Source organism: Homarus americanus, unplaced genomic scaffold, assembly GCF_018991925.1.
Source record: "Homarus americanus isolate GMGI-L3 unplaced genomic scaffold, GMGI_Hamer_2.0 scaffold40856, whole genome shotgun sequence".
NCBI lineage: Eukaryota > Metazoa > Arthropoda > Malacostraca > Decapoda > Nephropidae > Homarus > Homarus americanus.
The window spans coordinates 4079738-4102852 of record NW_024734615.1 but is presented as its reverse complement, the minus strand read 5'-3'; the positions used below and the strand labels follow the sequence as shown (position 1 = coordinate 4102852).

Genomic DNA, 23115 nt, shown 5'->3' with positions numbered 1-23115 from the left:
AGAAGATAGATCAGTTTTGGTTGAAGATTCTGGGGTTGATCACAGACCAGCATGACATGATTCTTGAAGTTACTACCTACTTGAGGTAGCAACTTTGATTCCACTAGGTTGTAGGATGGCTTGATATTTGGAAGAAAAAAGTGATAAAATTAACACCTCAACTCTTAATCAAAATGACTTACCTTGTTTAATGATATTGGAAGGTGTCAGGATGTTCCCAATAGCTGTGAAATGAGTGCCACGGGGAAGACCCAACACCTCTCTCACAGCTTTGACTTGTGAAGTTAAAGATTTCACCCATATCATCCGTCGACTCCTGTCATCAAAAGTTGCCAGAATATAATGCAAAGTGAAAAAATACTTGTAATTCTGGTTTCAAGTTACCATATGCAAGATCAGAATCATTCAATGGGAAATTGTTTGTTTTTTACTCTCAGTCATTTTTATAAAGAATATTATACTTCAACCAATACAGTACAGAAAACCTTTAAGTTCATGAAAGAATTTTCTTGTTTCCCTTGGTTGTCAAAATACTCTAACTAAAAATTTAACTGCTAATTCTTTTTTCTTCCTTCCTTACTAACATGTCTATCTTCTTTGCACTAAACTACTCCATACCCTTCATTCCCAACTACAGTACTGTGCTGTACATTACTCACGTCTTCTACATCTTATACTAACACAGTACAGTTCACTAAAATACTTATAAACCCCCTTCCTCCTCTTTTCTCAATTACTTTATTTTGCTTTACATCAGTATTGATTTGTATAAGGACCAACAAAAAGAGTGAAGGGATCTTTTGCCATTCCAAAATATTAATTAACAAAAAAATCCATTGCATTTTCAGAATAAAGACTTAGGGTTTAAATTTTTTTGATAAACAGATGGATGGCCTAACAACATTCTCTTATTGTTGGGCTTAATTTAAATAACAAATGTTCCATGACTGACACTCAAAGAGGACATCACTGAGTACTTGTGTTATATTGCTCCTTCTAAACAAGTCATCTGTTGGTGTATTTGGTCAATGCTCTGGAAAACATAACTACATAAAATCCCTACAAGTTCTTTAAACAGACCTTGTACAGTACAATACTGATGTGTTTACCTTTTGGTCTATCCTCTCCTCTATAATGTTTCTCCCTTTCACTAATTCTCTAAAACCTTCTTCCTTCAGTCTTCACCTCATACTAAACCCTGTTTCCTCTTATTACGTATACCCCATCCTACATTGGTTTAGACTTGTCTCCCAACCACTTACAAGCATTCATTATCTTCACAGGTGGGAGAGGAGAACTGGTAGTGGCCGCTCACCCCAGTCACAAGGTTCACCATCACCAGTGGCTCGGCCTCCTAAAGGCATGATGGTCCCATTGCCAATGCGACAAAAATGTGATAATTTCTCCACTTCAGGATTCTGGTAGGAAAAAATAATCAAGTAACCTTTCATTTAAAATTTGAATATAAACTATTCGAGTATGCAAAATGTTCTCATGAAGATGAAAATAGTTCACTGAACAGTTATCTGGTATGTTTCAAATTTTGTATAGAAGAAAAGCTGTCCTTTACCTCAAGAATACTGTACTATACCCCTACATTCACCCATGGAATTACTGTAATGTTTAAACAGTTTGGATTCTCTTCACGCACAGAGAAATGCAAACAAGGCTTCTTTTGGCAAAGAGGATAAAAGGATAAGTAAAACATGCAAATTGAGCCAACCAACCCCAATATAGCCTACCTACCCAGACCTAACTTAACTAAAAAAGTATTTTAAGATTGTTAGGTTAAGTGAGTTCAGTTAGGACTGGTTGGTTCATTCTGTTAATAATCGGTATAATGATGCAGCCTGATGGTCGCCATCTGAATAAGAACAGCTCGTATAAAAGAACTTTAACTCAGTACAGTATTGAATAATATTATTTATTTGGGTAATGAAATGTAAGAAAAAAAAAATAAGAGCATTGAAAAAAGTAATTGACAATGAATTTTGTCCTTGAAATAATAAGGGCTGTCCCTGATTTACAAGGATCTGGTTTAAGAAAATCTGAAGGTATGAAAATACGTATACATTTTTCCCATGTTTTGATTCATGTTGGAAAAATTCAGTTACAAAATTTTTCTTATTCTTTTCATATTTTTGGGGCAGTATTAAAAGATAATGAGGTGCTGACATAGGCATCTCAGGGCTTCCTGCACCAGACCTGGTAAGTTTATAAAGACAATCTAAAAACAACCTACAATATTGTACAGTACTGTATTAAGAGTGGTTAACTAGTAGTATCTTCTGTGTGCTCTGCTGCATGTAATGTAATACTGTATTTCACTTACTATGTTTATTATTGGCTTATAATCATTATGTACAGGACACCAAAAAATTTCATCAATAACATGTTTTCTAATACCCTGTATCTTAAGGACATTGTTCTTTTTTTGTGTGTGTGTGATTTTAGGAACGTACCAGGAATCTCAGCTTTTATAATGGGAGTCTATGGGTACTGTATATGGGATGAAATACAGTATACAAGAAGTAAATTTACAAATGGTTCAAAAACTGAATTCTTTTGTAAACTGGGGACTGCCTGTATTATATACATATATCCTTCATTTAACCACCATTCACTTAATGATAATTCGGTTTAGCAATACTGTACGTATAATATAAAATTTTTAACACCCTTGTTTCACGATGGCCAATTTTCGGTTTAGTGATGTTTGACTCACTAGGAAAAATTTGGGAGGAAAGTTGGAAAACTGATGATTCTGTGCTCCAAGTGCACATTATTACAATACAGTAAGTCCTCGCTTAACATCGTGGTTCCGTTCCTGAAAACCACAACGTTAACAAAGGCAATGTTACGGAATCAATTTTTCCCCATAAGAAATAGATAAAATACAGGAGTTACGTTCCTGAGCCTCCTTTCCCCCATGAAATACATTGCATATACAGTACAGAAATTCAATGAATTTTATGGAAAATAATATATATATAAATAAACTACCTTTTTATATTGTACTCACTGATGGATGGAGGTGGTGGAGCAAGTGTGTGGTGGGTAGTGGAGTGGAGGAGGAGGGTGGCGAGTCACTGAGACCAGGCAAGTGGCTCCTCCTCCCGGTATAAAACCTCCATTTTCATAGCAAAGCTAATGGTCTATTGCTGTTTTTCGAATTGTTAATAGTACGTACATTACAGTATTAGAGCAAAACACTTAAACACGCACGAGCGCTGTGGAAGCTACGTATGTAACAAAGACTGACACCGCTTGGGGACGCCAGGACATTCCACGAGTAAGAGGTAGCGCGCCAAGACGAGAAAAGGTGATGCACTGTAAAAAGTAGTCCGTGACAACACTAAAAACGACGTTATATTAAGTCATCAGGACGTTAACCAAATTACTGGTAGCTATAGAGTAGTGACGTTATAACGAAATAACTTTATTGGGGGCAAAATTAAACGAGGACTTACTGTACTGTACTGTATAATTTAGTGGCTTCGAAATAAAGAACACATAACATAAAACTAGAGTATAAAATAATAAACATAAAGAGCATGAGAGTGCATGTGTGGGAAGTGAACATACAGTACATACAGTATTGAGGCAGTGAGCTGTAACTGTGGCCAGCCGCATACCCCCCCCCCATGTGACATCACGGCACACAGGCAATAGTCATACATGTCTCTTGAGTCAGTTTGTTGACTGCCTGGCTGAACTTTGTCCCCTGTATACTGTACCAGTAAAAGTGAGGAATAAATAAAACAAAAGTAAAATACTGAGTTGCCATTTGGCAATCGTTTAAGGGACATGAGACAGAGAACAGCTGAGATATCCCTCACGCCACTCCTCCCTCCACTCACCCTTTATGCTCCCCCATCCTCTGCTCTGTCGGCTAACTTCTATGCACCAGAAAACAAAGAAATGTTTATCCCCTTTGTGTTTTTGACATTATGATATATTTTTTTGCACAGTACTGTATCTATGAGCAAATGTGTGTGCATGTAACAGTAAAAAAAAAAAAAAAATTACGAAGTTAACAATAACATAGCTCACAACTCAGCCTTGCCCACTCCGAGTGATATTGGGTGGCGAGTCAGCTACTCAGTTACTGTATATGCCATTTCTACGGATATTTTTTCTTTTATCCCTTGTTTAGGATATTATTCCTCGTTATACCCCATTTAGCTTATCATTTTACTTAACGATGGATTTTTAGGAATGCATCCCCAATCATCAAACAAGAGATACCTGTACTGAGAAAGACCTTGATCTCTGGCAACCATATTTCAAGTGTGGTGACAGTTGGATTCCCAGGAAGAAAACCACAGTGGTGAGTATGGGCTATTGTCGAGTTAAGGATCAACTTATGTAACACATGTCTTTAAAATATCTAGTTTAGTGCACAAAAAATGTAAAATAATACTATTTTTGACACTATTGTACCTGCCAAAATAAACTGTAACTTAAACCTGGCAGTTTTTATTTTGAGCTGGTTCTATCACCTTCAATAAACCTTAATTACCTGTGACCTGGCTTTGAGGAAGTCCACATCAGAGACGAACGCAGCATCAGCAACACCATCAAGAAGGCACTGTATGGCCTCTTTGAGCCAGCATAAGGATCTGAAGCATCACAGTTCTGACGAAGACATATACTACACAGCTTAGGGTGCTTTTGCTCTGTTGGATGAGATCAAGGAAGAATTAGCTGTTGCTGGTACAGTAAAGCATGTGAATTCATGAGTAAACAAAATAAAGGTAGAAAAGGCGATTATTGTACAACAAGTAAGATTGTGATACGATGCCTCTGGGTTTAAAGTGTACCGGTGTCCCTTACTTTAAACAAGGGTTTTGTTCCAAAAAAAATTTACGGAGTAATTTCTCATAATGAGAGCATTCATTACATGTATTAATCCACCCACCCACCCATTCCCAAAAGCAAACACTTTCATAACAAATCCAATAAAACTCCCTGAATAATAATCTTCACGCATATAAAACACATTAAACCAAATAAAATAAGTTACTTTCTTGATGCTCTGATCCCCATCTTCATTATCCCAGCTGTGGAGAGAGGACTTCTTTTTTTGTTCTTATATTTGCCAAGAGAGATGGTAAGTGCATCACTGAGATTTTTTTTTTTTCGGAATTCTTCTTAATGGTATGTACTGTGCTCTCATTAGGGCCAAACACACAACCAAGTGCAGACAAGCAGACAACCCTCCTCCCTTGCTTCAGTTTACTTCAATATTTCTAACTTTGTTTCTAATGTTAAGTGGTCCTCTTTTCTTGGGCATGAATATCGGGGTTAGGAGATGAACTGTAGGGACACTTACACGACATTGTACTAGTCAACAGTACTGTAATGGCAAATTTATATACTGTACAGTGCTTCCATATGAAATGAGAGTAGCATAGGTTTACACACAACAATGGACAATACATTGCTGAATGTGGGAGCAGACTACAGTACAGGTAATTGCCTCTACCCTGATGTGGCTACATACACACACACTGCTCCACATGCTTGCACCAAGCCTACACTTTCCAACTGCAAAGCAGAGTCAAAACACACACCTACACTGATTGCATTAGCTTAGCACATCCAATCTGGCCAGTTGCAAAATTGCAAGTTTTTCTTGTGCAAAGTGGGTTGTAACAGAAGGCATATAAAGTGATTGACACCTGCAGTCATGTGTTTGTGTGTGTCAATGTCCACATGCAAGAGATCCTAAGAGATTGTGCTTGGCCTTGTAAGTAGTGTGTTCATGTATATGTAATAACTGTGGTGCTTATTTTGACTCAACAAAAGTTCCTTAGATTCAGATTGGTAGGTAATTTTCGACTACCCCAGGAGTAGTGACCCTGCCTAGCCAGCTAAGAGGGACCTTGGAAATCCTACATATAATGCCCGGTTCCCGCTCTGTAAAAGTAGGGTGACGATAAGAAGGGCATCTAGCCATATAACCTGATGCAAATTGTCTGATGGCAAAAGGGACACCATGCCATCCGGGAATTATGGCTAACCCACACAAGCATGGAAAATGGCTGTAAAATGGTCATGAAGAGAAATTTATTGGATGTCATTCAACATTTTTCCCCTATGCCTACATCTACTACAGTGTACAAGTAATTTCTTTGGACAGATGCATAACATAGCTACAGTACACATTGGGACCCGAGAAGAAGTAGAGAGAGTGAAGGCTCTAATGGAAGTCTACTCACTGAGCTGCATATCAGTGAAGGGGTCAGGAGACCAGGCTCCAGGAATACAGGCTCTGTCCCAGGCATTACCAAGTGCTTCAATATGTCTCTGTAGGTGAATAAGGAAAATTTGATCAAGCAGCTACAGGTATTTTGTTTTCATGAATTCCTACCAATTTTTTTTTATTTAATATATCTACATTCTATTCATTTACGAATTAAGTGTTTAAATGTTTGATTCTTTGTTTTCTCTCTTTATACAGATTTTTAATGCTGTTTTCGAAGCTTCTTCCTTTTCATGTGCAACAATATGAAATATGATTAATCAAAAACAAGCTTGTTACAATGTTGTTAACTTATAACCAGTAACTTACAGTCTTCTGAACTAAACTTATGATTCAATATACTGTAGTTTTTTAAAACCATCATACTGATAATCTTTACCAGATATGAATATTATAATGCACAGAAGTGGCTCTACATACCTTAAATACATTAGACTTATCCCTAATTCTTCCCACATATATTAAAACAATTTTCCTACAGGTACAAAATGTTTCCTACACAAAGCAAAAAAAAAAAAACTTTCATTAACAAAGAATCTCATCTTTTTCTAAGGATGTCTAATATGTTATGCACCTTATAAAATTGATTCTTTTTCCTTTGTCAGGTAAGGGATTCATAACATCCCTATTTAGAAAGATTGGGCGAAGGACCACTCAAATGTACACTAAGGTCTCCGAACTTCACACTCTCAATTTCTTACTCTGGGATCACCTTTATGGTTCATGGTAGATGAACCATGAAGGTGATCCCAGAGGAAGAAAACATGAGGTGTGAGGTCTTGAGACCTTGGTGGGCCTCATCACCCAATCTTCGTTGATTTGTTATGACAAGCGCCTCAAAAAAAAAAAAGGAAAAAAGAATAGAACAATAATTTACCTATGGTACACAACCAATGTGACAACCTGTTTTTGTCTGAAAAAAAAAACTGCACTCTATATCTAATTATGTTCTCAACTACAAATTGACCTATTATTCATATGGATAATGTGTCTTGCTGCTAAGTAACAGAAGCTCCTTGATGACAGAAGGCTCTTCCAGGGAATGACTATCAATGGCACATCTCTTCTCAGAAATAAAATAAGAATTTCTATCCCTTACATATACCATTTTGACATGTTCTAATTACCCTAGACTAAGTCATGATGTGTCCTAACCTCAATGTCAGGGAGGAATTCATCAGAAGTACTGGTGACAGGGCGGTACAGAGCACGGGGATAGTAACGTTGGAGGTTGATCCCTGGGTGACACACACTCCTGATGTTTGGGTTGGAGGCATTATGCACCAAAAGGTAAACACTCCTCACATCCTTGCCAGTCACTGTGGGCATAAGAAGAGTCAACTAGAGATGGATGGTTCTTTAAAGGTATAATGATGGCAGTAGAGCTTATAGCAGCAGTAGACGGTAACAAAGTACAGTACAGTAACTTTGTTTCCATTAACCTGTGTAACACACACACACACACACACACACACACACACACACACTGTTTACCTCTCGTTTATAGAAAGAAAGGTATTACACGGACTATGCTCGTAGTGGTGGAGAAAAACATAATGGTGTTAATGGGTATGAGAAGGATGGTTGTGAAAACTCCCATTAGGGAAAATCGAGTGGCATGGGACAATAAAAATGGACTGCAGGGGGAAATGGAGGGGTTTGAGAAGCTATGCCTTTTATGGTATAGTAATTATGTTGACGGGGTAGGATACTAATGAGGTGACGTAGAGGGAATTAAACACTGGTGGGGTTGTGGAGGAGAGATGAGACATTATTGGAGTTTAGGACAATAAGACGTTGACAGGTGCTGAGGCGAGAATAAGACGCTGATGGGATGGTAGAGTAAGACATTGATGGGGTGGTAGAGTAAGACATTGGTGGGGTGGTAGAGTAAGACACTGATGGGGTGGTAGAGTAAGACATTGATGGGGTGGTAGAGTAAGACACTGATGGGTGGTAGAGTAAGACATTGGTGGGGTGGTAGAGTAAGACAGGTGGTAGAGTACATTGGTGGGTGGTAGAGAAGACATTGGTGGGGTGGTGATTAAGACATTGATGGGGTGTAGAGTAAGACATTGATGGGGTGGTAGAGTAAGACATTGATGGAGTGGTGGAGTAAGACATTGATGGTGGTAGAGTAAGACATTGGTGGGGTGGTGGAGTAAGACATTGATGGTGTGGTAGAGTAAGACATTGGTGGGTGGTGGAGTAAGACATAGGGGTGGTAGAGTAAGACATTGATGGGGTGGTAGAGAAGACATTGATGGGGTGGTAGAGTAAGACATTGATGGGGTGGTAGAGAAAGACATTGATGGAGTGGTGGAGTAAGACATTGATGGGGTGGTAGAGTAAGACACTGATGGGGTGGTAATGTGTCATGGTGGGGTGGTAGAGTAAGACATTGGTGGGGGTGGGTGGAGTAAGACATTGGTGGTAGAGTAAGACATTGGGGTGGTAGAGTAAGACACTGTGGGAGTAGAGTAAGACATTGATGGGGTGGTGAGTAGACACTGGTGGGGTGGTAAAGTAAGACAGGGGTGGTAGAGTGTCATTGGTGGGGTGGTAGAGTAAGACATTGGTGGGTGGTAGAGTAAGACATTGATGGGTGGTAGAGTAAGACATTGGTGGGTGGTAGAGAAGACATTGATGGGGTGGTAGAGTAAGACATTGGTGGTAGAGTAAGACATTGGTGGGGTGGTAGAGTAAGACATTATGGGGTGGTAGAGTAAGACATTGGTGGGGGTGGTAGATGACATTGATGGGGTGTAGAGTAAGACATTGATGGGTGGTAGAGTAAGACATAGGGGTGGTAGAGTAAGACATTGATGGGGTGGTAGAGTAAGACATTGATGGGGTGTAGAGTAAGACATTGGTGGGGTGGTAGAGTAAGACATTGGTGGGTGGTAGAGTAAGAACATTGATGGGTGGTAGAGTAAGACATTGATGGGGTGGTAGAGGTAAGACATAGGTGGTAGAGTAAGACATTGATGGGTGGTAGGAGTAAGACATTGATGGGGTGGTAGAGAAGACATTGGTGGGGTGGTGGAGTAAGACATTGATGGGGTGGTAGAGTAAGACATTGATGGGGTGGTAGAGTAAGACATTGTGGGGTGGTAGGAGTAAGACATTGATGGGTGGTAGAGTAAGACATTGATGGGGTGGTAGAATAAGACATTGGTGGGGTGGTAGAGTAAGACATATGGGTGGTAGAGTAAGACATTGTGGGGTGGTAGAGTAAGACATTGATGGGTGGTAAAGACATTGATGGGGTGGTAGAGTAAGACATTGATGGGTGGTAGAGTAATATTGGTGGGTGGTAGAGTAAGACATTATGGGGTGGTGAGTAAGACAGGTGGTAGAGTAAGACATTGATGGGGTGGTAGAGTAAGACATTGATGGGGTGGGAGAGAGACAGGGGTGGTAGAGTAAGACATTGATGGGGTGGTAGAGTAAAAACATTGTGGGTGGTAGAGTAAGACATTGATGGGGTGGTAAAAAGACATTGATGGGGTGGTAGAGTAAGACATTGGTGGGTGGTAGAGAAGACATTGATGGGGTGGTAGAGTAAAACATTGGTGGGGTGGTAGAGTGACATTGATGGGGTGGTATAAGACATTGTGGTTGGTAGAGTAAGACATTGATGGGGTGGTAGAGTAAGACATTGATGGGGTAGAGTAAGACATTGATGGGGTGGTAGAGTAAGACATTGGTGGGGTGGTAGAGTAAGACATTGATGGGTGGTAGAGTAAGACATTGGTGGTAGAGTAAGACATTGATGGGGTGGTAGAGTAAGACATTGATGGGGTGGTAGAGTAAGACATTGGTGGGTGGTAGAGTAAGACATTGATGGGTGGTAGAGTAAGACATTGGTGGGTGGTAGAGTAAGACATTGATGGGTGGTAAAAGACATTGATGGGGTGGTAGAGTAAGACATTGATGGGGTGGTAGAGTAAGACATTGGTGGGTTGGAGAAGACATTGATGGGGTGGTAGAGTAAGACATTGATGGGGTGGTAGAGTAAGACATTGGTGGGGGTGGGAGAGAGAGAGAGAGAGAGAGAGAGAGAGAGAGAGAGAGAGAGAGAGAGAGAGAGAGAGAGAGAGAGAGAGAGAGAGAGAGAGAGAGAGAGAGAGAGGGGAGAGAGAGAGAGAGAGAGAGAGAGGGTGGTAGAGTAAGACATTGGTGAGGTGGTAGAGAGAGAGAGAGTAAGACAATGGTGGGGTGGGTAGAGAGGAGAGAGAGAGAGAGAGAGAGAGAGAGAGAGAGAGAGAGAGAGAGAGAGAGAGACACTGATGGGGTGGTAGAGTAAGACATTGATGAGGTGGTAGAGAGAGAATAAGACATTGATGGGTGGTGGGAGAGAGAGAGAATAAGACATTGATGGGGTGGTAGAGGGAGAGTAAGACATATGGGATGATAGAGAGAGAGAGAGAGAATAAGACATTGATGGGGTGGTAGAGAGAGAGAAGACATTGATGGGGTGGTAGAGGAGAGTAAGACATTGATGGGGTGGTAGAGAGAGCAAGACATTGATGGATGGTAGAGAGAGAGAATAAGACATTGATGGGGTGGTAGAGAGAGATAAGACATTGATGACGGGTAGAGAGAGTAAGACATTGATGGGGTGGTAGAGAGAGAGTAAGACATTGATGGCGTGGTAGAGAGAGAGTAAGACATTGATGACGTGGGCAGAGAGAGAGTAAGACATTGATGGGGTGGTAGAGGAGAGTAAGACATTGATGGGGTGGTAGAGGAGAGTAAGACATTGATGGGGTGGTAGAGGGAGAGTAAGACATTGATGGGGTGGTAGAGAGAGAGTAAGACATTGATGGGTGGTAGAGGGAGAGTAAGACATTGATGGGGCAGTAGAGGGAGAAAAAATAAGACATTGATGGGGTGGTAGAGGGAGAGTAAGACATTGATGGCGTGGTAGAGAGAGAGTAAGACATTGATGGGTGTTCGTGTTCTGGGTAATAAGTTCAATATACAGGAGCGAACACAAACACCTGTATAAATTTTGTAGGTTCGATTTACTGGATAAGAGATATGTACACAAGGGGAGTAGCGCTCCTCAACCTGTCTGCTGGTCAACTGCTCTATAGACGACGTATGGCAAGTGAGACATTAACAGCTTCCATATGTTGCCAGGCACATTAATTAAGCATGTGGGACATGGTAATTACATTGCCACACGCTGCTAGCTAGGCTGAATAAATGATATATATAAATGGAGCACATACATAATATACATACATAATTTATAATACAGCATACATAATATACATACATAATTTTATAAGCATAATATACATACAATGGGTGGTAGAGAGAGAGTAAGACACTGATGGGGGTGTGATAGAGAGAGAGTAAGACACTGATGGGGTGGTAGAGGGAGAGTAAGACATTGATGGGGTGATAGAGAGAGAGTAAGACACTGATGGGGTGGTAGAGAGAGAGTAAGACACTGATGGGAGTGGGAAAAAATAAGACATTGATGGGTGGTAGAGAGTAAGACACTGATGGGTGTGGGTGGGTTGATGGGATAGAGAGAGAATAAGACAATGATGGGGTGGTAGAGGGAGAGTAAGACATTGATGGGGCAGTAGAGGGAGAAAAAATAAGACATTGATGGGGTGGTAGAGGGAGAGTAAGACATTGATGGGGTGGTAGAGAGAGAGAGAGAGAGAGAGTCAGACATTGATACTCACATAGCTGAATGACTGCCTGGAATTTGCCACTGAACGAATCAGCCGCCACATTGAGATCCTCTGCTCCCGCTAAGCCGAAGTCAGCCTCGTGGTCCCTCATCTTCTTCAGGCAGTCCACCCTGAGGCACATACTTGGGTTACTGGGATGTACCAGAGATTACCGAAGAAGGTTTTAGGAGTTACTGGGTAGTCCGTGTGGTTATAGAGGACATGCTGGGGTTAAGGTTAAGGGGGTTACTGGGTACTATAGGTACTGGGGGTGCATTGAGTTATAGAGGAAGTACTAGGAGGGTTAAAGGGGTAGGTACTATGGGTTACCAGGGAAGTACTTAAGGTATTGGGGTTACTCAGGAGGTACGGAGGAAATATTGAAGATATACCGTAGTTAATTAATGAGGTTTACTTCAAGTTACTGGAAGAGGTTACAGGGGTGTATTCTGAGTTACTGGGAGTTATTAGAAATGGTAATGGAGGTTACTAGGGAGGCACAGTATTAGGGATTACTTGGGAATACTTTTACTATACTTTATTCTCTTTGCCACTGATCAGCATGTTAGCCGGTCATGTCTCTGTTAAGCAGTGTTAGAAAGTACTGGCTGCAGTATGTATCTGCACCTGCGCCAGTGTTTGTTAAGTTTAGTCTTGAATGATCTCACACATTCCTCTCTGGCAGATTGTTCCACTGTACCTGACGTTATTGGAAAGACACTCTAGGATATACTTCGGGACATACTGGGTACCGTAATGAAGGTTACTTGGAGATTTACTACAGGTTACTGAAAAGCTACTGGGGGTTACTGGGTGTCGTACTAGAGGTCACTCGGAAGGTACTAGAGATTACTGAAGAGACACTGGGCATTACTGGGAGGTACTAGAAGTAAACAGGGAAAACAGTGGGAGTTAATGGGAAAGAAAGTAGGGGTTAATACGGAGGGAACAAGGAATTAATAAGGAAGGGACGGAGAGAGAGAGAGAGAGAGAGAGAGAGAGAGAGAGAGAGAGAGAGAGAGAGAGAGAGAGAGAGAGTTTGTTCCCCAGTGCGCCTCACTACAACATCCTCATCAGCTTACGTGAAGCCAAGGACGCTCCAACATCCCCTCCCCCCGTCCTCGAGGGACCCCACAACACACATCTCCCAAGCCCACGACTACCAAGGTAGGGCCCCTACCCACCCACCCCCAGCCCCACCACGTAGTTGTATTTGTTTGTTTAAGCTGTAACGAGGCTATGTACTGAATGCGAGAAGGTCGGTAAAATAAGTCTGTTATATGACTGCTATTATAATACTATACTGTAGTATCATCGTTTTCAAAAGATTCATAATAATTGTTAGTAAGGTTCTGTATCCTGGTGCGGTCATTAGAATAAAAAAAAAAGTAGACGAGCAGGTCCCACCTAATATGTACTTCCAGGCGGTGTCACTAGGCTGATTCCTATTCTTTGGGCACTAAGTGGAATATCTCAGACGATTAAACATCTTTGGCAAGCAAATTTCTTCATAAACACTTCATTAACACACGAGATTCCCCTCAAAATAAAAGAGACCCCCAAAAAAAAACCTACACACCTGGGGATACGCTCGCAGCCTCGACAAGTAAAAAAAAAATCTATCAAACATTTTAAAAATAAACTGGTGATCCTTAGAACAACCTTCCATCCAGTATCAATAAGTCAAGAAATGCAGAAAGCTTACGAAATGGTATGATGCACACATAAGAGAGGTGCAACACACACACACACACACACACACACACACACACACACACACACACACACACTGTATATAAAAAAATTACATACCACAAAATTTTTCACATATACGAGTACTGTACATGTTATAACTGTCATAAGTCTGCAATACACCTCTCACACAATATACAGTAGCACAAATGTCACATTTATCTCCTATGTATCATAATGACTATATGTCATTTACCACACACATATGTCTCAACACCACACGTCATATTTACCACATAATTATTGAATTTAGATAGTTACCACGTACAAGTCACATATTGTATCTACAGTACCTGATGAGTCAAAGATCTATCACCACACGAGTCATAATTAACATGAGTCACATATCCAGCATTTCAAAGTCCTACAATACAAGTCATATCTATCACACATGAGACCAGTATGGGGTGTAATTACCTGTCTCTCACGGGTGTGCAGGTCAGCAGCCCTCCAGACACCTGATTCAGCCGGGAGCAGTCCACACCTTCCGCTACACATATCCGTCCTGTGTGATCAGATAGTAGAATAACTATACTAAATTGTTCATACACACCACTCATGATAAATGTGTTCCACATTAAAATTTAAGTTAGATGACGCATGCGCACAAGACTGTCCGGTTTAGCATACGACAGTGACTGCACAATGTACGCTTATGTGGACGATGACTAAAGGTTAGATAACCCCCTGTTGGCTGATCAGCTAATTACTGAGAGACAAGTTGCATTAAAAACAAAACAATAAATAAATAAAATCCACACCTGGAAGATTGGAGAAAGAGGCCGGTTGAGCATAGCCGCTCCACAGCATCACCACCAATATCGACACCGCCCATTGTTCTCTGCTTGCTGTCATGGTCTTTAGGATAACTGAAAAAATTAAATTTACAAATAGTTCATAAAAAAATGTGTGGGTACTATAATTTTCTCACAGGATCTGGGCAATTAATGTGCTGGAACCTTAATGATAGACGATAAATATTCTTAGAATATTCGAAATGAATCCAGTAACTTCAATAAAATAATTATACGGTACTTGACAATTATCCCAAACAGAAAACACAAAACACCCAAATATACTCCTATAAAGCAGACTGCAACATCACATCTTTGTCAGTTCTTACACATCTTCTCTACTGTATACAGTAAGGGTGCCAATTATATCCTAACCTGCATACCAATTACACTTTAAGTTCCTATGTACCATATCGTTGGTTTAATGAAAGACAAAATGACGAACTTGACCACGTACAGATGGTGCTTCAAGTCGGATGAGTAATTGGCACAAAAATTTTCCTCTCAGAAACCATTACATTCAATTAAAAATATAACGAGGGACGTAACGCTGAAAATTATTTCCGTGACTAAAATACTTATCTTACAATATTTTTCTTATACAAAGAATAATTTATCTTACCTAAAGAACATTTTTAATCCGCGGGGAACAACCATGTTCACAAATAGTTGATCAGTATATACATTGCACCATTTAAACAAACCAGCTGAATATGCTGCTTATTGTTTGGCTTTCAGTCATCTTTCAGTCACTCACCTGTGGCGTCCCCCAAGGCACCAAGATGGGACCACTCTGCTTCCTTATGCTCATCAATGATGCCCTAAGAGAAACCCCTGCTCGCTGGAAATATGTCGACGACTCCACCATTGGGATCAGCGTCAACAATTCTGCTCCCAACTATACCGCCCTTCAGGATTTATTGAACAGTCTCCAAAAGTGGGCCACCAACAACCATGTCACCATCAACCATACCAAGACCATGGTTATGCACATCAACCTCTCCTCCGACATTGTCCCACCTCATTTCCATTACTCTAGGTCCGAACACACTCCAGGTTGTAGATTCCACGAAGCTCCTCGGCGTCACCATAGAAAACAAACTAAATTGGAAACCACACGTCAGTGAAGTTGTCAAATCCTCCAGTTTCCGTCTCCACCTCCTCCGCCGACTCAAGTCCCTCGGAGTTCCTGCACCCGAGCTCCTCGAGTGTTTACACAACATTCATACTTCCCAAGCTCACCTATGCCTCCCCCACCTGGTCTTCCTCCCTAAATGCCACACAACGTAAACACCTAGAAAAAGTGCAAAAGAGGGCATGCAAGATTATTCTCTCCCTTCCTACTCCACATATCAAGAAGCGCTCAACACACTGACCCTTTCGACTCTACTGACCATCACCACGACCTCATCTGCAAATTTGGTAGAAGCTTCTACACCATCCTCGACACCGGCTCCTACTACCACCTGAGATCCCTAGCCCGAGAATTGCTGTTCGACACCACAACCGCATCCAGCCCATACGTGCACGAACTGATCGCTATAAGAACAGCCCAGTCCCAACCATTGTAAAATTATCAATAACTTGTAATAAACCAGTGTATTCACTCCCAGTAAATACTACTCCTTGCACTGTCACTATGTGAAATGAACTGTAGTTTGAGCTTTTCCCCATCTAGTTATTATATATCTTATTTGTATCACTTATGTTACTTGTATATTATTTGTAATTCGAAACCCATTCCCCAAATATGTAACTGTATATTTTCAGCCTTCTGGCTGCCAAGCTCTTTCAATAAACCGTTAATTATTATTATTATTATTATTATTATTATAACAATTGTAACAACAGTGTCGAATCTAGGCTTCTCCTTGATGAGAGAATGCTGTTGACGTAATGTATTTCGGTGTTTTAACAACAAAGATTATATTATAATTACTACATGCAATAGTCATCAACAATTAAAAATCAAAAGCTACATACAGCGTCTCTGGTGTGTGTGTGGGGGGGGGGGGGCTAACGCATCCTAAAAAGATGTGGTCCCCTAAAAAATGCTAAAAACCGCTTCCACGTATCATTTTATACTTCCACGCTTTCCGAGGCAAAGTGGATCGGTGACAGAGAGGTAGGGGTAGTCTTCTGTATGGTTATTTACAGTATACAGTACACATGTTCTTCACACCCGGCTGTGGCTGTCTAGCATAACTAAACTGAGAGCCGGTCCTGCGAGTCACAGCAGCCCAAAGCAATTGTATCCCTGCTGACCGAACCTTGTTTATCTTATTAATCTATACTGCATACCAAACGATAATTGAACTTCATCTTACTCAAAAGAATCACCTTTTTTCATTAGCTCCACTCTTATATTAAGTCCAGCTAATGAAATAACAAACGTATTACCTGACATATAATCATATTACCTTTGAGCTAAAGACGACTACATTTTAAGTGTGTTTAGGCCCGAATTCACAAAGATTCGCACGATGAATAGGTTCGTAAATAACGATTAAAGTATGCACCTAATTGTTCATACGAGTAAAAGCACAATTTTTCTTTTATATAATATAGCATCAAAGTTATTCAGAAACTCTACCTTAAGTAAATATACTATACGTTCACTTTGCGAGATAAAACTAATGTGCAGAATCTTTCTCTAGAACTTCACTCCAGCTTAGGTTTATATTCGTCTATTCTGAAAAAAGCCACCAACCAGGCTTTTTTGCAGAGCTTCAGAATATAAGACAAATATTGGAAATAGCAATGAAATATTCGAGCGACTCACCTTATATCTCGAGTGTAGGTATGATGACGCCTGACCCTCACACTCCACCGGCCAAGTCTAGCTGCAGAATGATGCTCACGTACCCACTGTGCTCTGAGGGGCACTCAAGGCTCAGCTCCCCACTAGACGGACGGTTTCTGCTCACTGGCAACTTTGTGTAAAAAGTTCTTACTTCCCACGCGTATATTGTGACAAATGACACGAGGAAATAATATATATTGTAAAAAACTGAAATAGGGGGCAATGGCATTAATGTTTGCTGCTAAACATGATCTGGGCCTATACTTACTTAAAAATTAACAGTTTTCATCTTCAAAGACCTTCCTTATATGGCCCGAAATCTTGCCCTTGATCATGTATAACGTGTGGCAGATGTACGATGGTATTTGTTACTATGGGGTTTAAACTTGTAAATGAATCGAGGAGGTGTGGTAAATAGACCATGAAGGTCGAAGGAACTTATATGTATACCACAATTAAATAAATCAAGTAGGTTTACTACTTTAAAAACATTTACATGTGGTTTATAGGTAAACAATTTATGTCAGACAACAACTTGTGCATTGAAATTTCCACTCGAATAACCTCACTCTTGGCAGGAGTCCATCAGCCGAGTTCACCGAGAAGATATTTGACTGTATCTATGTCAGGATCATCTTCTGAACTTCATTGTCAGATTATTTTGTAATCTATTAATTTTTCAAAAGATTTAATGTTGGTTATGGAAAATGATTAAAGCTTACTACAGTATATACTGTCAGTACATAACTAAACACGTTCAGACTCGACTTGTCTCACTCTATACAGTAGAGACTGATAGATAACATTTGTTTTAAATGTTATAACTTCATGGATATTAATTGCGTGGAAAAATGTGCTTTATTGCATTTAAGATTTTACATGCCATTTTAATGTCGCTAAAATATACCTAAATTATATAAGGTTAAGTTAACAATGATGTAATTAATTTACGTTGTATCTACAGTACATTATAGTTCGTGTACATACCAGTTTGAATTTTCGAAATAAAAATAAATATGTAGAAAGTGTTTCTATTTCGCAGTTGACGGACACACAAACAGTACAGGTTAAAAAAGAAAAAAAATCCAACGTAAAATCTTCTGATCATCAGTTGAAATTCTGTTCTTGGGGGCTACTATTTAAGAAATCCGATATTTCCTAATGCTAAAAATTCTGTTATTATCAATATCATTATTATTGTTGTAATTATTACTCTGTTCTCTTTGTCACTTGTCAACAGGCTAGCCTGTTGCGCTCTAGTGGCAAGTACTGGGTTTATACAGCACGGGCTCCTGAAGTACTTAATAATGTCACAGTGTTTGTCAGACTTGAAATTATATGAGCTCACACTTGGAGCAAGCTTTTATACGAGATTCACAACTCGTTCCAAAGAAATTAGTTGATAATTTTCTGCACTGATACAGTACTTTCTTTGACTCGAGACTGTGACCTCTAGTAGTTTCCTTTGAAGTACTTATACACTTCTACAAGTATTAAATTATCCACTTTTCTTCTGAAGTATAAACTAGACAATTGTGAACGTTGTAGTCTGTCTCAGCAGGTGAGGTGCTGGAGTGCCGTGTTAGGGCAATTTGGTAGACCTCTGGCCGTCTCAATTAACAACTCTATTGTCCATATTTCTTTTATTCTAAAATCGCCTTTATATCATAACGAGCTAATTAAAACCCCAATTTTACAGTTGTGAGCAATCACACCTGAAAATGTTTAGTGGTTGCCTATCTGAAGAGTGTCAAGTGACGGCATTATGTGAAATGCTATTTAAATCTGCGTTAAATATTTTGGTATAACTGGATGGAGGTGTGCCTACTTAATTTTATTTTTTATTATAAATACAATATTTTTTTTTGGAGTGAAAAATATGAAACCTTATATTTTATTTAAAATACACTTTTTATTGTCCAAATTTGGAGCTTGGGAAAAGTTTCACTAATAAAGAAGAAAGCATAAAATTTCATTAATATAAATTTTGTCAAGAGGGCTGAAAATATAAGTACCATTTTTACTTAAAAATTCGAGTTATAACTTATTGCTAAACTCTCCCCTCAAGGGTGAAGCGCGGTTACGTAAATAGAGGCCCATGGGAAACCCAGTGTGTGTATTCCCTTACAGAATCCCCAGCAGTTATGAACTGTCCCCTCACTGTACAGCGTCTTGCACAATAGAGGCGTCTGGCAACGGCATCAACGACAACGATTTCATTTTTCTTGGCAGTCGGTGTAACTTGCACAAAATAAAGTACCTCATCCAGGTTTTTAACACCACAGACATCACATCTTTAAAGCAAATATGGTATTCATTCTTAGATTTTAGAAATGCGATTAATTTTGCAGTAATCTTAAAGACACGAAGATGAACGCCACACAGAGGGGAGTTTCCAACGCGACAAGGTCAGCTGACGTTGGGAGTTTCCAACGGTTGACAACACGGTCAGCTGCCGTTCTGAGAGACATCAGAGGGAGAAAGTATTTTAACATTTGACGATACAATACAACGTATTTTGTTTACCAAAGCTAATACATGCGACGGATTTGCATATTTTTTCGACTGAGGTCACCTCACAATATTGCCACCATTTTCCCTCTTCTCACGTGCGCACACACACCTTCCCTATCCCATTTTTGTTGTTGTTCAACAGTCTCTACTTGAATTTTATATATTTTCACTTCTATTCCACTGTACCTCTTGTGCACCCACTCACCTTCCTCATTCATTGCACTTTACTGAGCTGCTGCCAACACTTTTCTTACAGACAGCACATGGCCATTTTCCACTCTCCACCATAGATCCTTCACCCCCACCCAAAATCAACACTATTGTTTTCGCCACATTCACCCTCACGAGGCCCTTTAACTATTCCATCCTCCAATTCTTCAATTTCTTCACTGTCTTTTCAGTACTACCTGCTATCAGCACAAAGCCAAACATACAACAACTCTCATGGCAGACCCATCCTATAGTCCCGTGATATTGCCAACAGCACCAGGAAAAACATAAGGGGGCTCAAGACAGACCCCTGCTTTCACCTCAGATTCCTCACCATTATCACATAGAGGCTTTTGAGCCCTCATATACTCACGTCATAACCACTCGAACAGGCATTCCTCGACTCCAACATTTATCACTGCCTACTTTACTACTTCAAGCGGTACCCTAGAGATTTCTCTTGTACCTGTAGCTACCCGGCCATAAATATTGTCTCTGTGGTCCCCCCTACCTGACATACATCCAAACTTATCAATTTCTCAATTATTCTTTCTACAACTTTCATAAACTGATCTAGCAACATCAGGCCTCCATGGTTCTCACTTTTAGGTGCATCCTCTTTACCCTTGTACGGTAAGTATTCACGATCACTCTTCCACCAGTCATCTGGAACAGTGCATTCCATTATGATTGCATTGCTGATGCTTTCGGCATTTCTGCAACTATTCCAGAGCTTCCAGCTGCCTTTCCAGTCTTCATTTTGTCAACTGATCTCTTCACTCATACTCTTTCAATCCTTGGGCATAATCCCTGTACTGGCTCTACTACCTGGCCTTTGTACCATTTGTATTTCTCATTCAGTAGTCGATTATAAAATTTTCTTGAGGCATTCTTGATTTCCTGCTGATATACTACACTGTTTATTTCTAGCATATACAGTACTGTATATTCCTTAAGTTTAAATAGTATTTCAGTTTCTCAATTGATTTATCTTTAACAGTACTTGTACTTTTATCCTCTTCGCCACTGATCGTCTCGTGTGTAAAGCCCCGCCCACACGATCGAGCAGTGCCGGGCGGGCTTTGCCCGGAACGGGCAAAGCCTGTGTGTTGTTGTACACACGGGGGTGGTTGGCGGCAGTCATAGTCGGGCGCCGGTAGCTAGTAGGTGGTCGGCAGTGGCGGGTGCAGTACGATCACCATGGTGTGTCGCAGGAATAATCACCGGACAGTTAAAGCGAATAGCGTTGTGTACTATAATAATTGCTGCTATGTGCAAAGAGAAGAACCAAATGCAGAAAAGGGAATGGTGCAAAGAGTGGTTAGGTCGAAGAAAAGTATTGGGAAGTCATGCCACTATTTTACGTGAACTGCAAGATGGACATGAGCAAGACTTCACCAATTACATGAGAATGGACCCCAACACCTTTTACAAACTTCTAGCGAAAGTGGAACCAAATATAAAAAAACAGGATACCAATATGAGGGAGAGTATATCTGCAGAGGCTCGTCTAGAGGCAACACTCATATATCTTTCAACTGGGTGCACCTACACGTCACTTCAGTATAGAACGAGGATATCAAAACAAAGTTTGTCTCGCATAATACCTGCAACTTGTCAAGCCATGTATGAAGTACTCAAGGAAGATTACTTGCAGGTGAGATTTGTAGTACATAAAAATTCATTGAATAATGTTAGAATTATGATATGCATAGACAGGAAGCTATGGGACTAGAGTGAGGAGAGCGGCAGGAACGAAGAACACACACGAATGTCCTCATTACATAATACATAAACAATCTCCCGTTTATTGTCACGCCAATAATGTACATTGCATAAGCTTATTTGGTTATACACTGGACATCTGGACCGAGCGGGGAACATATACGTATCACATTTGCAGTACTTAACTCGGGTTTTACAAAGTACTAGCTTACGTTCTGTCAGTATCTCTGTTCATACCTCACCGACTTGAGGACCCCGACCCACGAGGTCAGCGGTGGCGTAGTGATCAGCTGTTTTTGACAGTCACGTGAGGTTCCAATAATAACACGTGTCTTGTATTGCAGGCTTGTGTAATGTTGGATATTAATGACAATATTATAGGAATGTCGGTTTTCCGGTTTTATCGTTTGTCTGGCAGAGTCGTCGCTCCATATCCGGCAGTAAACCACCAGGCAGGCGGACCATGATTTCGCTCAACGACGGGCACGGGCAATCCGCTGGTTTGCCCGCCAATTTTGCCCGATAACGGGCATTTAGCGCGTGCCCGCCGGGCACTGCTCGATCGTGTGGACGGGCCTTAACATGTTACACAGCACTGGGCAAGTACTGGCTTCAAAATGTATCGGTACCTGCGCCAATGTTGGTCAAGTCTGGTCTGGAATGAGCTCACACCAATATTCTGCAACAGGGTGGTAATATCGACAATATTTACCTAGATTTTGCCAAGGCTTTCGACAGTGTACCCCATGAAAGGCTGAAAATCAAAATGGAAGGGTACAGAATTCGGGGAAATGTCCTAGCGTGGATAGAAGACTTTCTACATGACCGCAAGCCGTGTGTGGTGAATAATGGCATGAAATCATCCTCACAGACATACACCATCACAGCAGCCTCACAGGCATACACCATCACAGCATCCTCACAGACATATACCATCACAGCAGCCTCACAGACATACACCATCACAGCAGCCTCACAGACATATACCATCACAGCATCCTCACAGACACACAACATCACAGCAACCTCACAGACATACATCATCACAGCAGCCTCACAGACATATACCATCACAGCAGCCTCACAGACATACACCATCACAGCAGCCTCACAGACATACAGACATATACCATCACAGCATCCTCACAGACATACACCATCACAGCAGGCTCACAGGCAGCAGCTCACAGACATACACCATCACAGCAGCCTCACAGACATACACCATCACAGCAGCCCCCACAGACATACACCATCACAGCAGCCTCACAGACATACACCATCACAGCAGCCTCACAGACATACACCATCACAGCAGCAGCCTCACAGACATACATCATCACAGCAGCCCCA

The 23115-nt window shown here is 40.7% G+C and overlaps 1 protein-coding gene across 1 annotated transcript in view; it reads right to left on the bottom strand.

Annotated features, from left to right (window-relative positions):
* The window catches only part of LOC121870371 (transferrin-like), a 48679-nt gene extending 31230 nt beyond the window's left edge, over positions 1–17449 (bottom strand). Inside the window, 11 exon segments of the mRNA XM_042372172.1 lie at positions 183–316; positions 1263–1292; positions 1294–1418; positions 4523–4603; positions 4606–4679; positions 6225–6312; positions 7424–7587; positions 11977–12095; positions 14134–14221; positions 14478–14585; positions 17293–17449. Of these exon segments, the coding sequence (XP_042228106.1) occupies positions 183–316; positions 1263–1292; positions 1294–1418; positions 4523–4603; positions 4606–4679; positions 6225–6312; positions 7424–7587; positions 11977–12095; positions 14134–14221; positions 14478–14571 (997 nt within the window). The 5' untranslated portion in view covers positions 14572–14585; positions 17293–17449.
* Positions 17450–23115: the final 5666 nt, after the last annotated feature.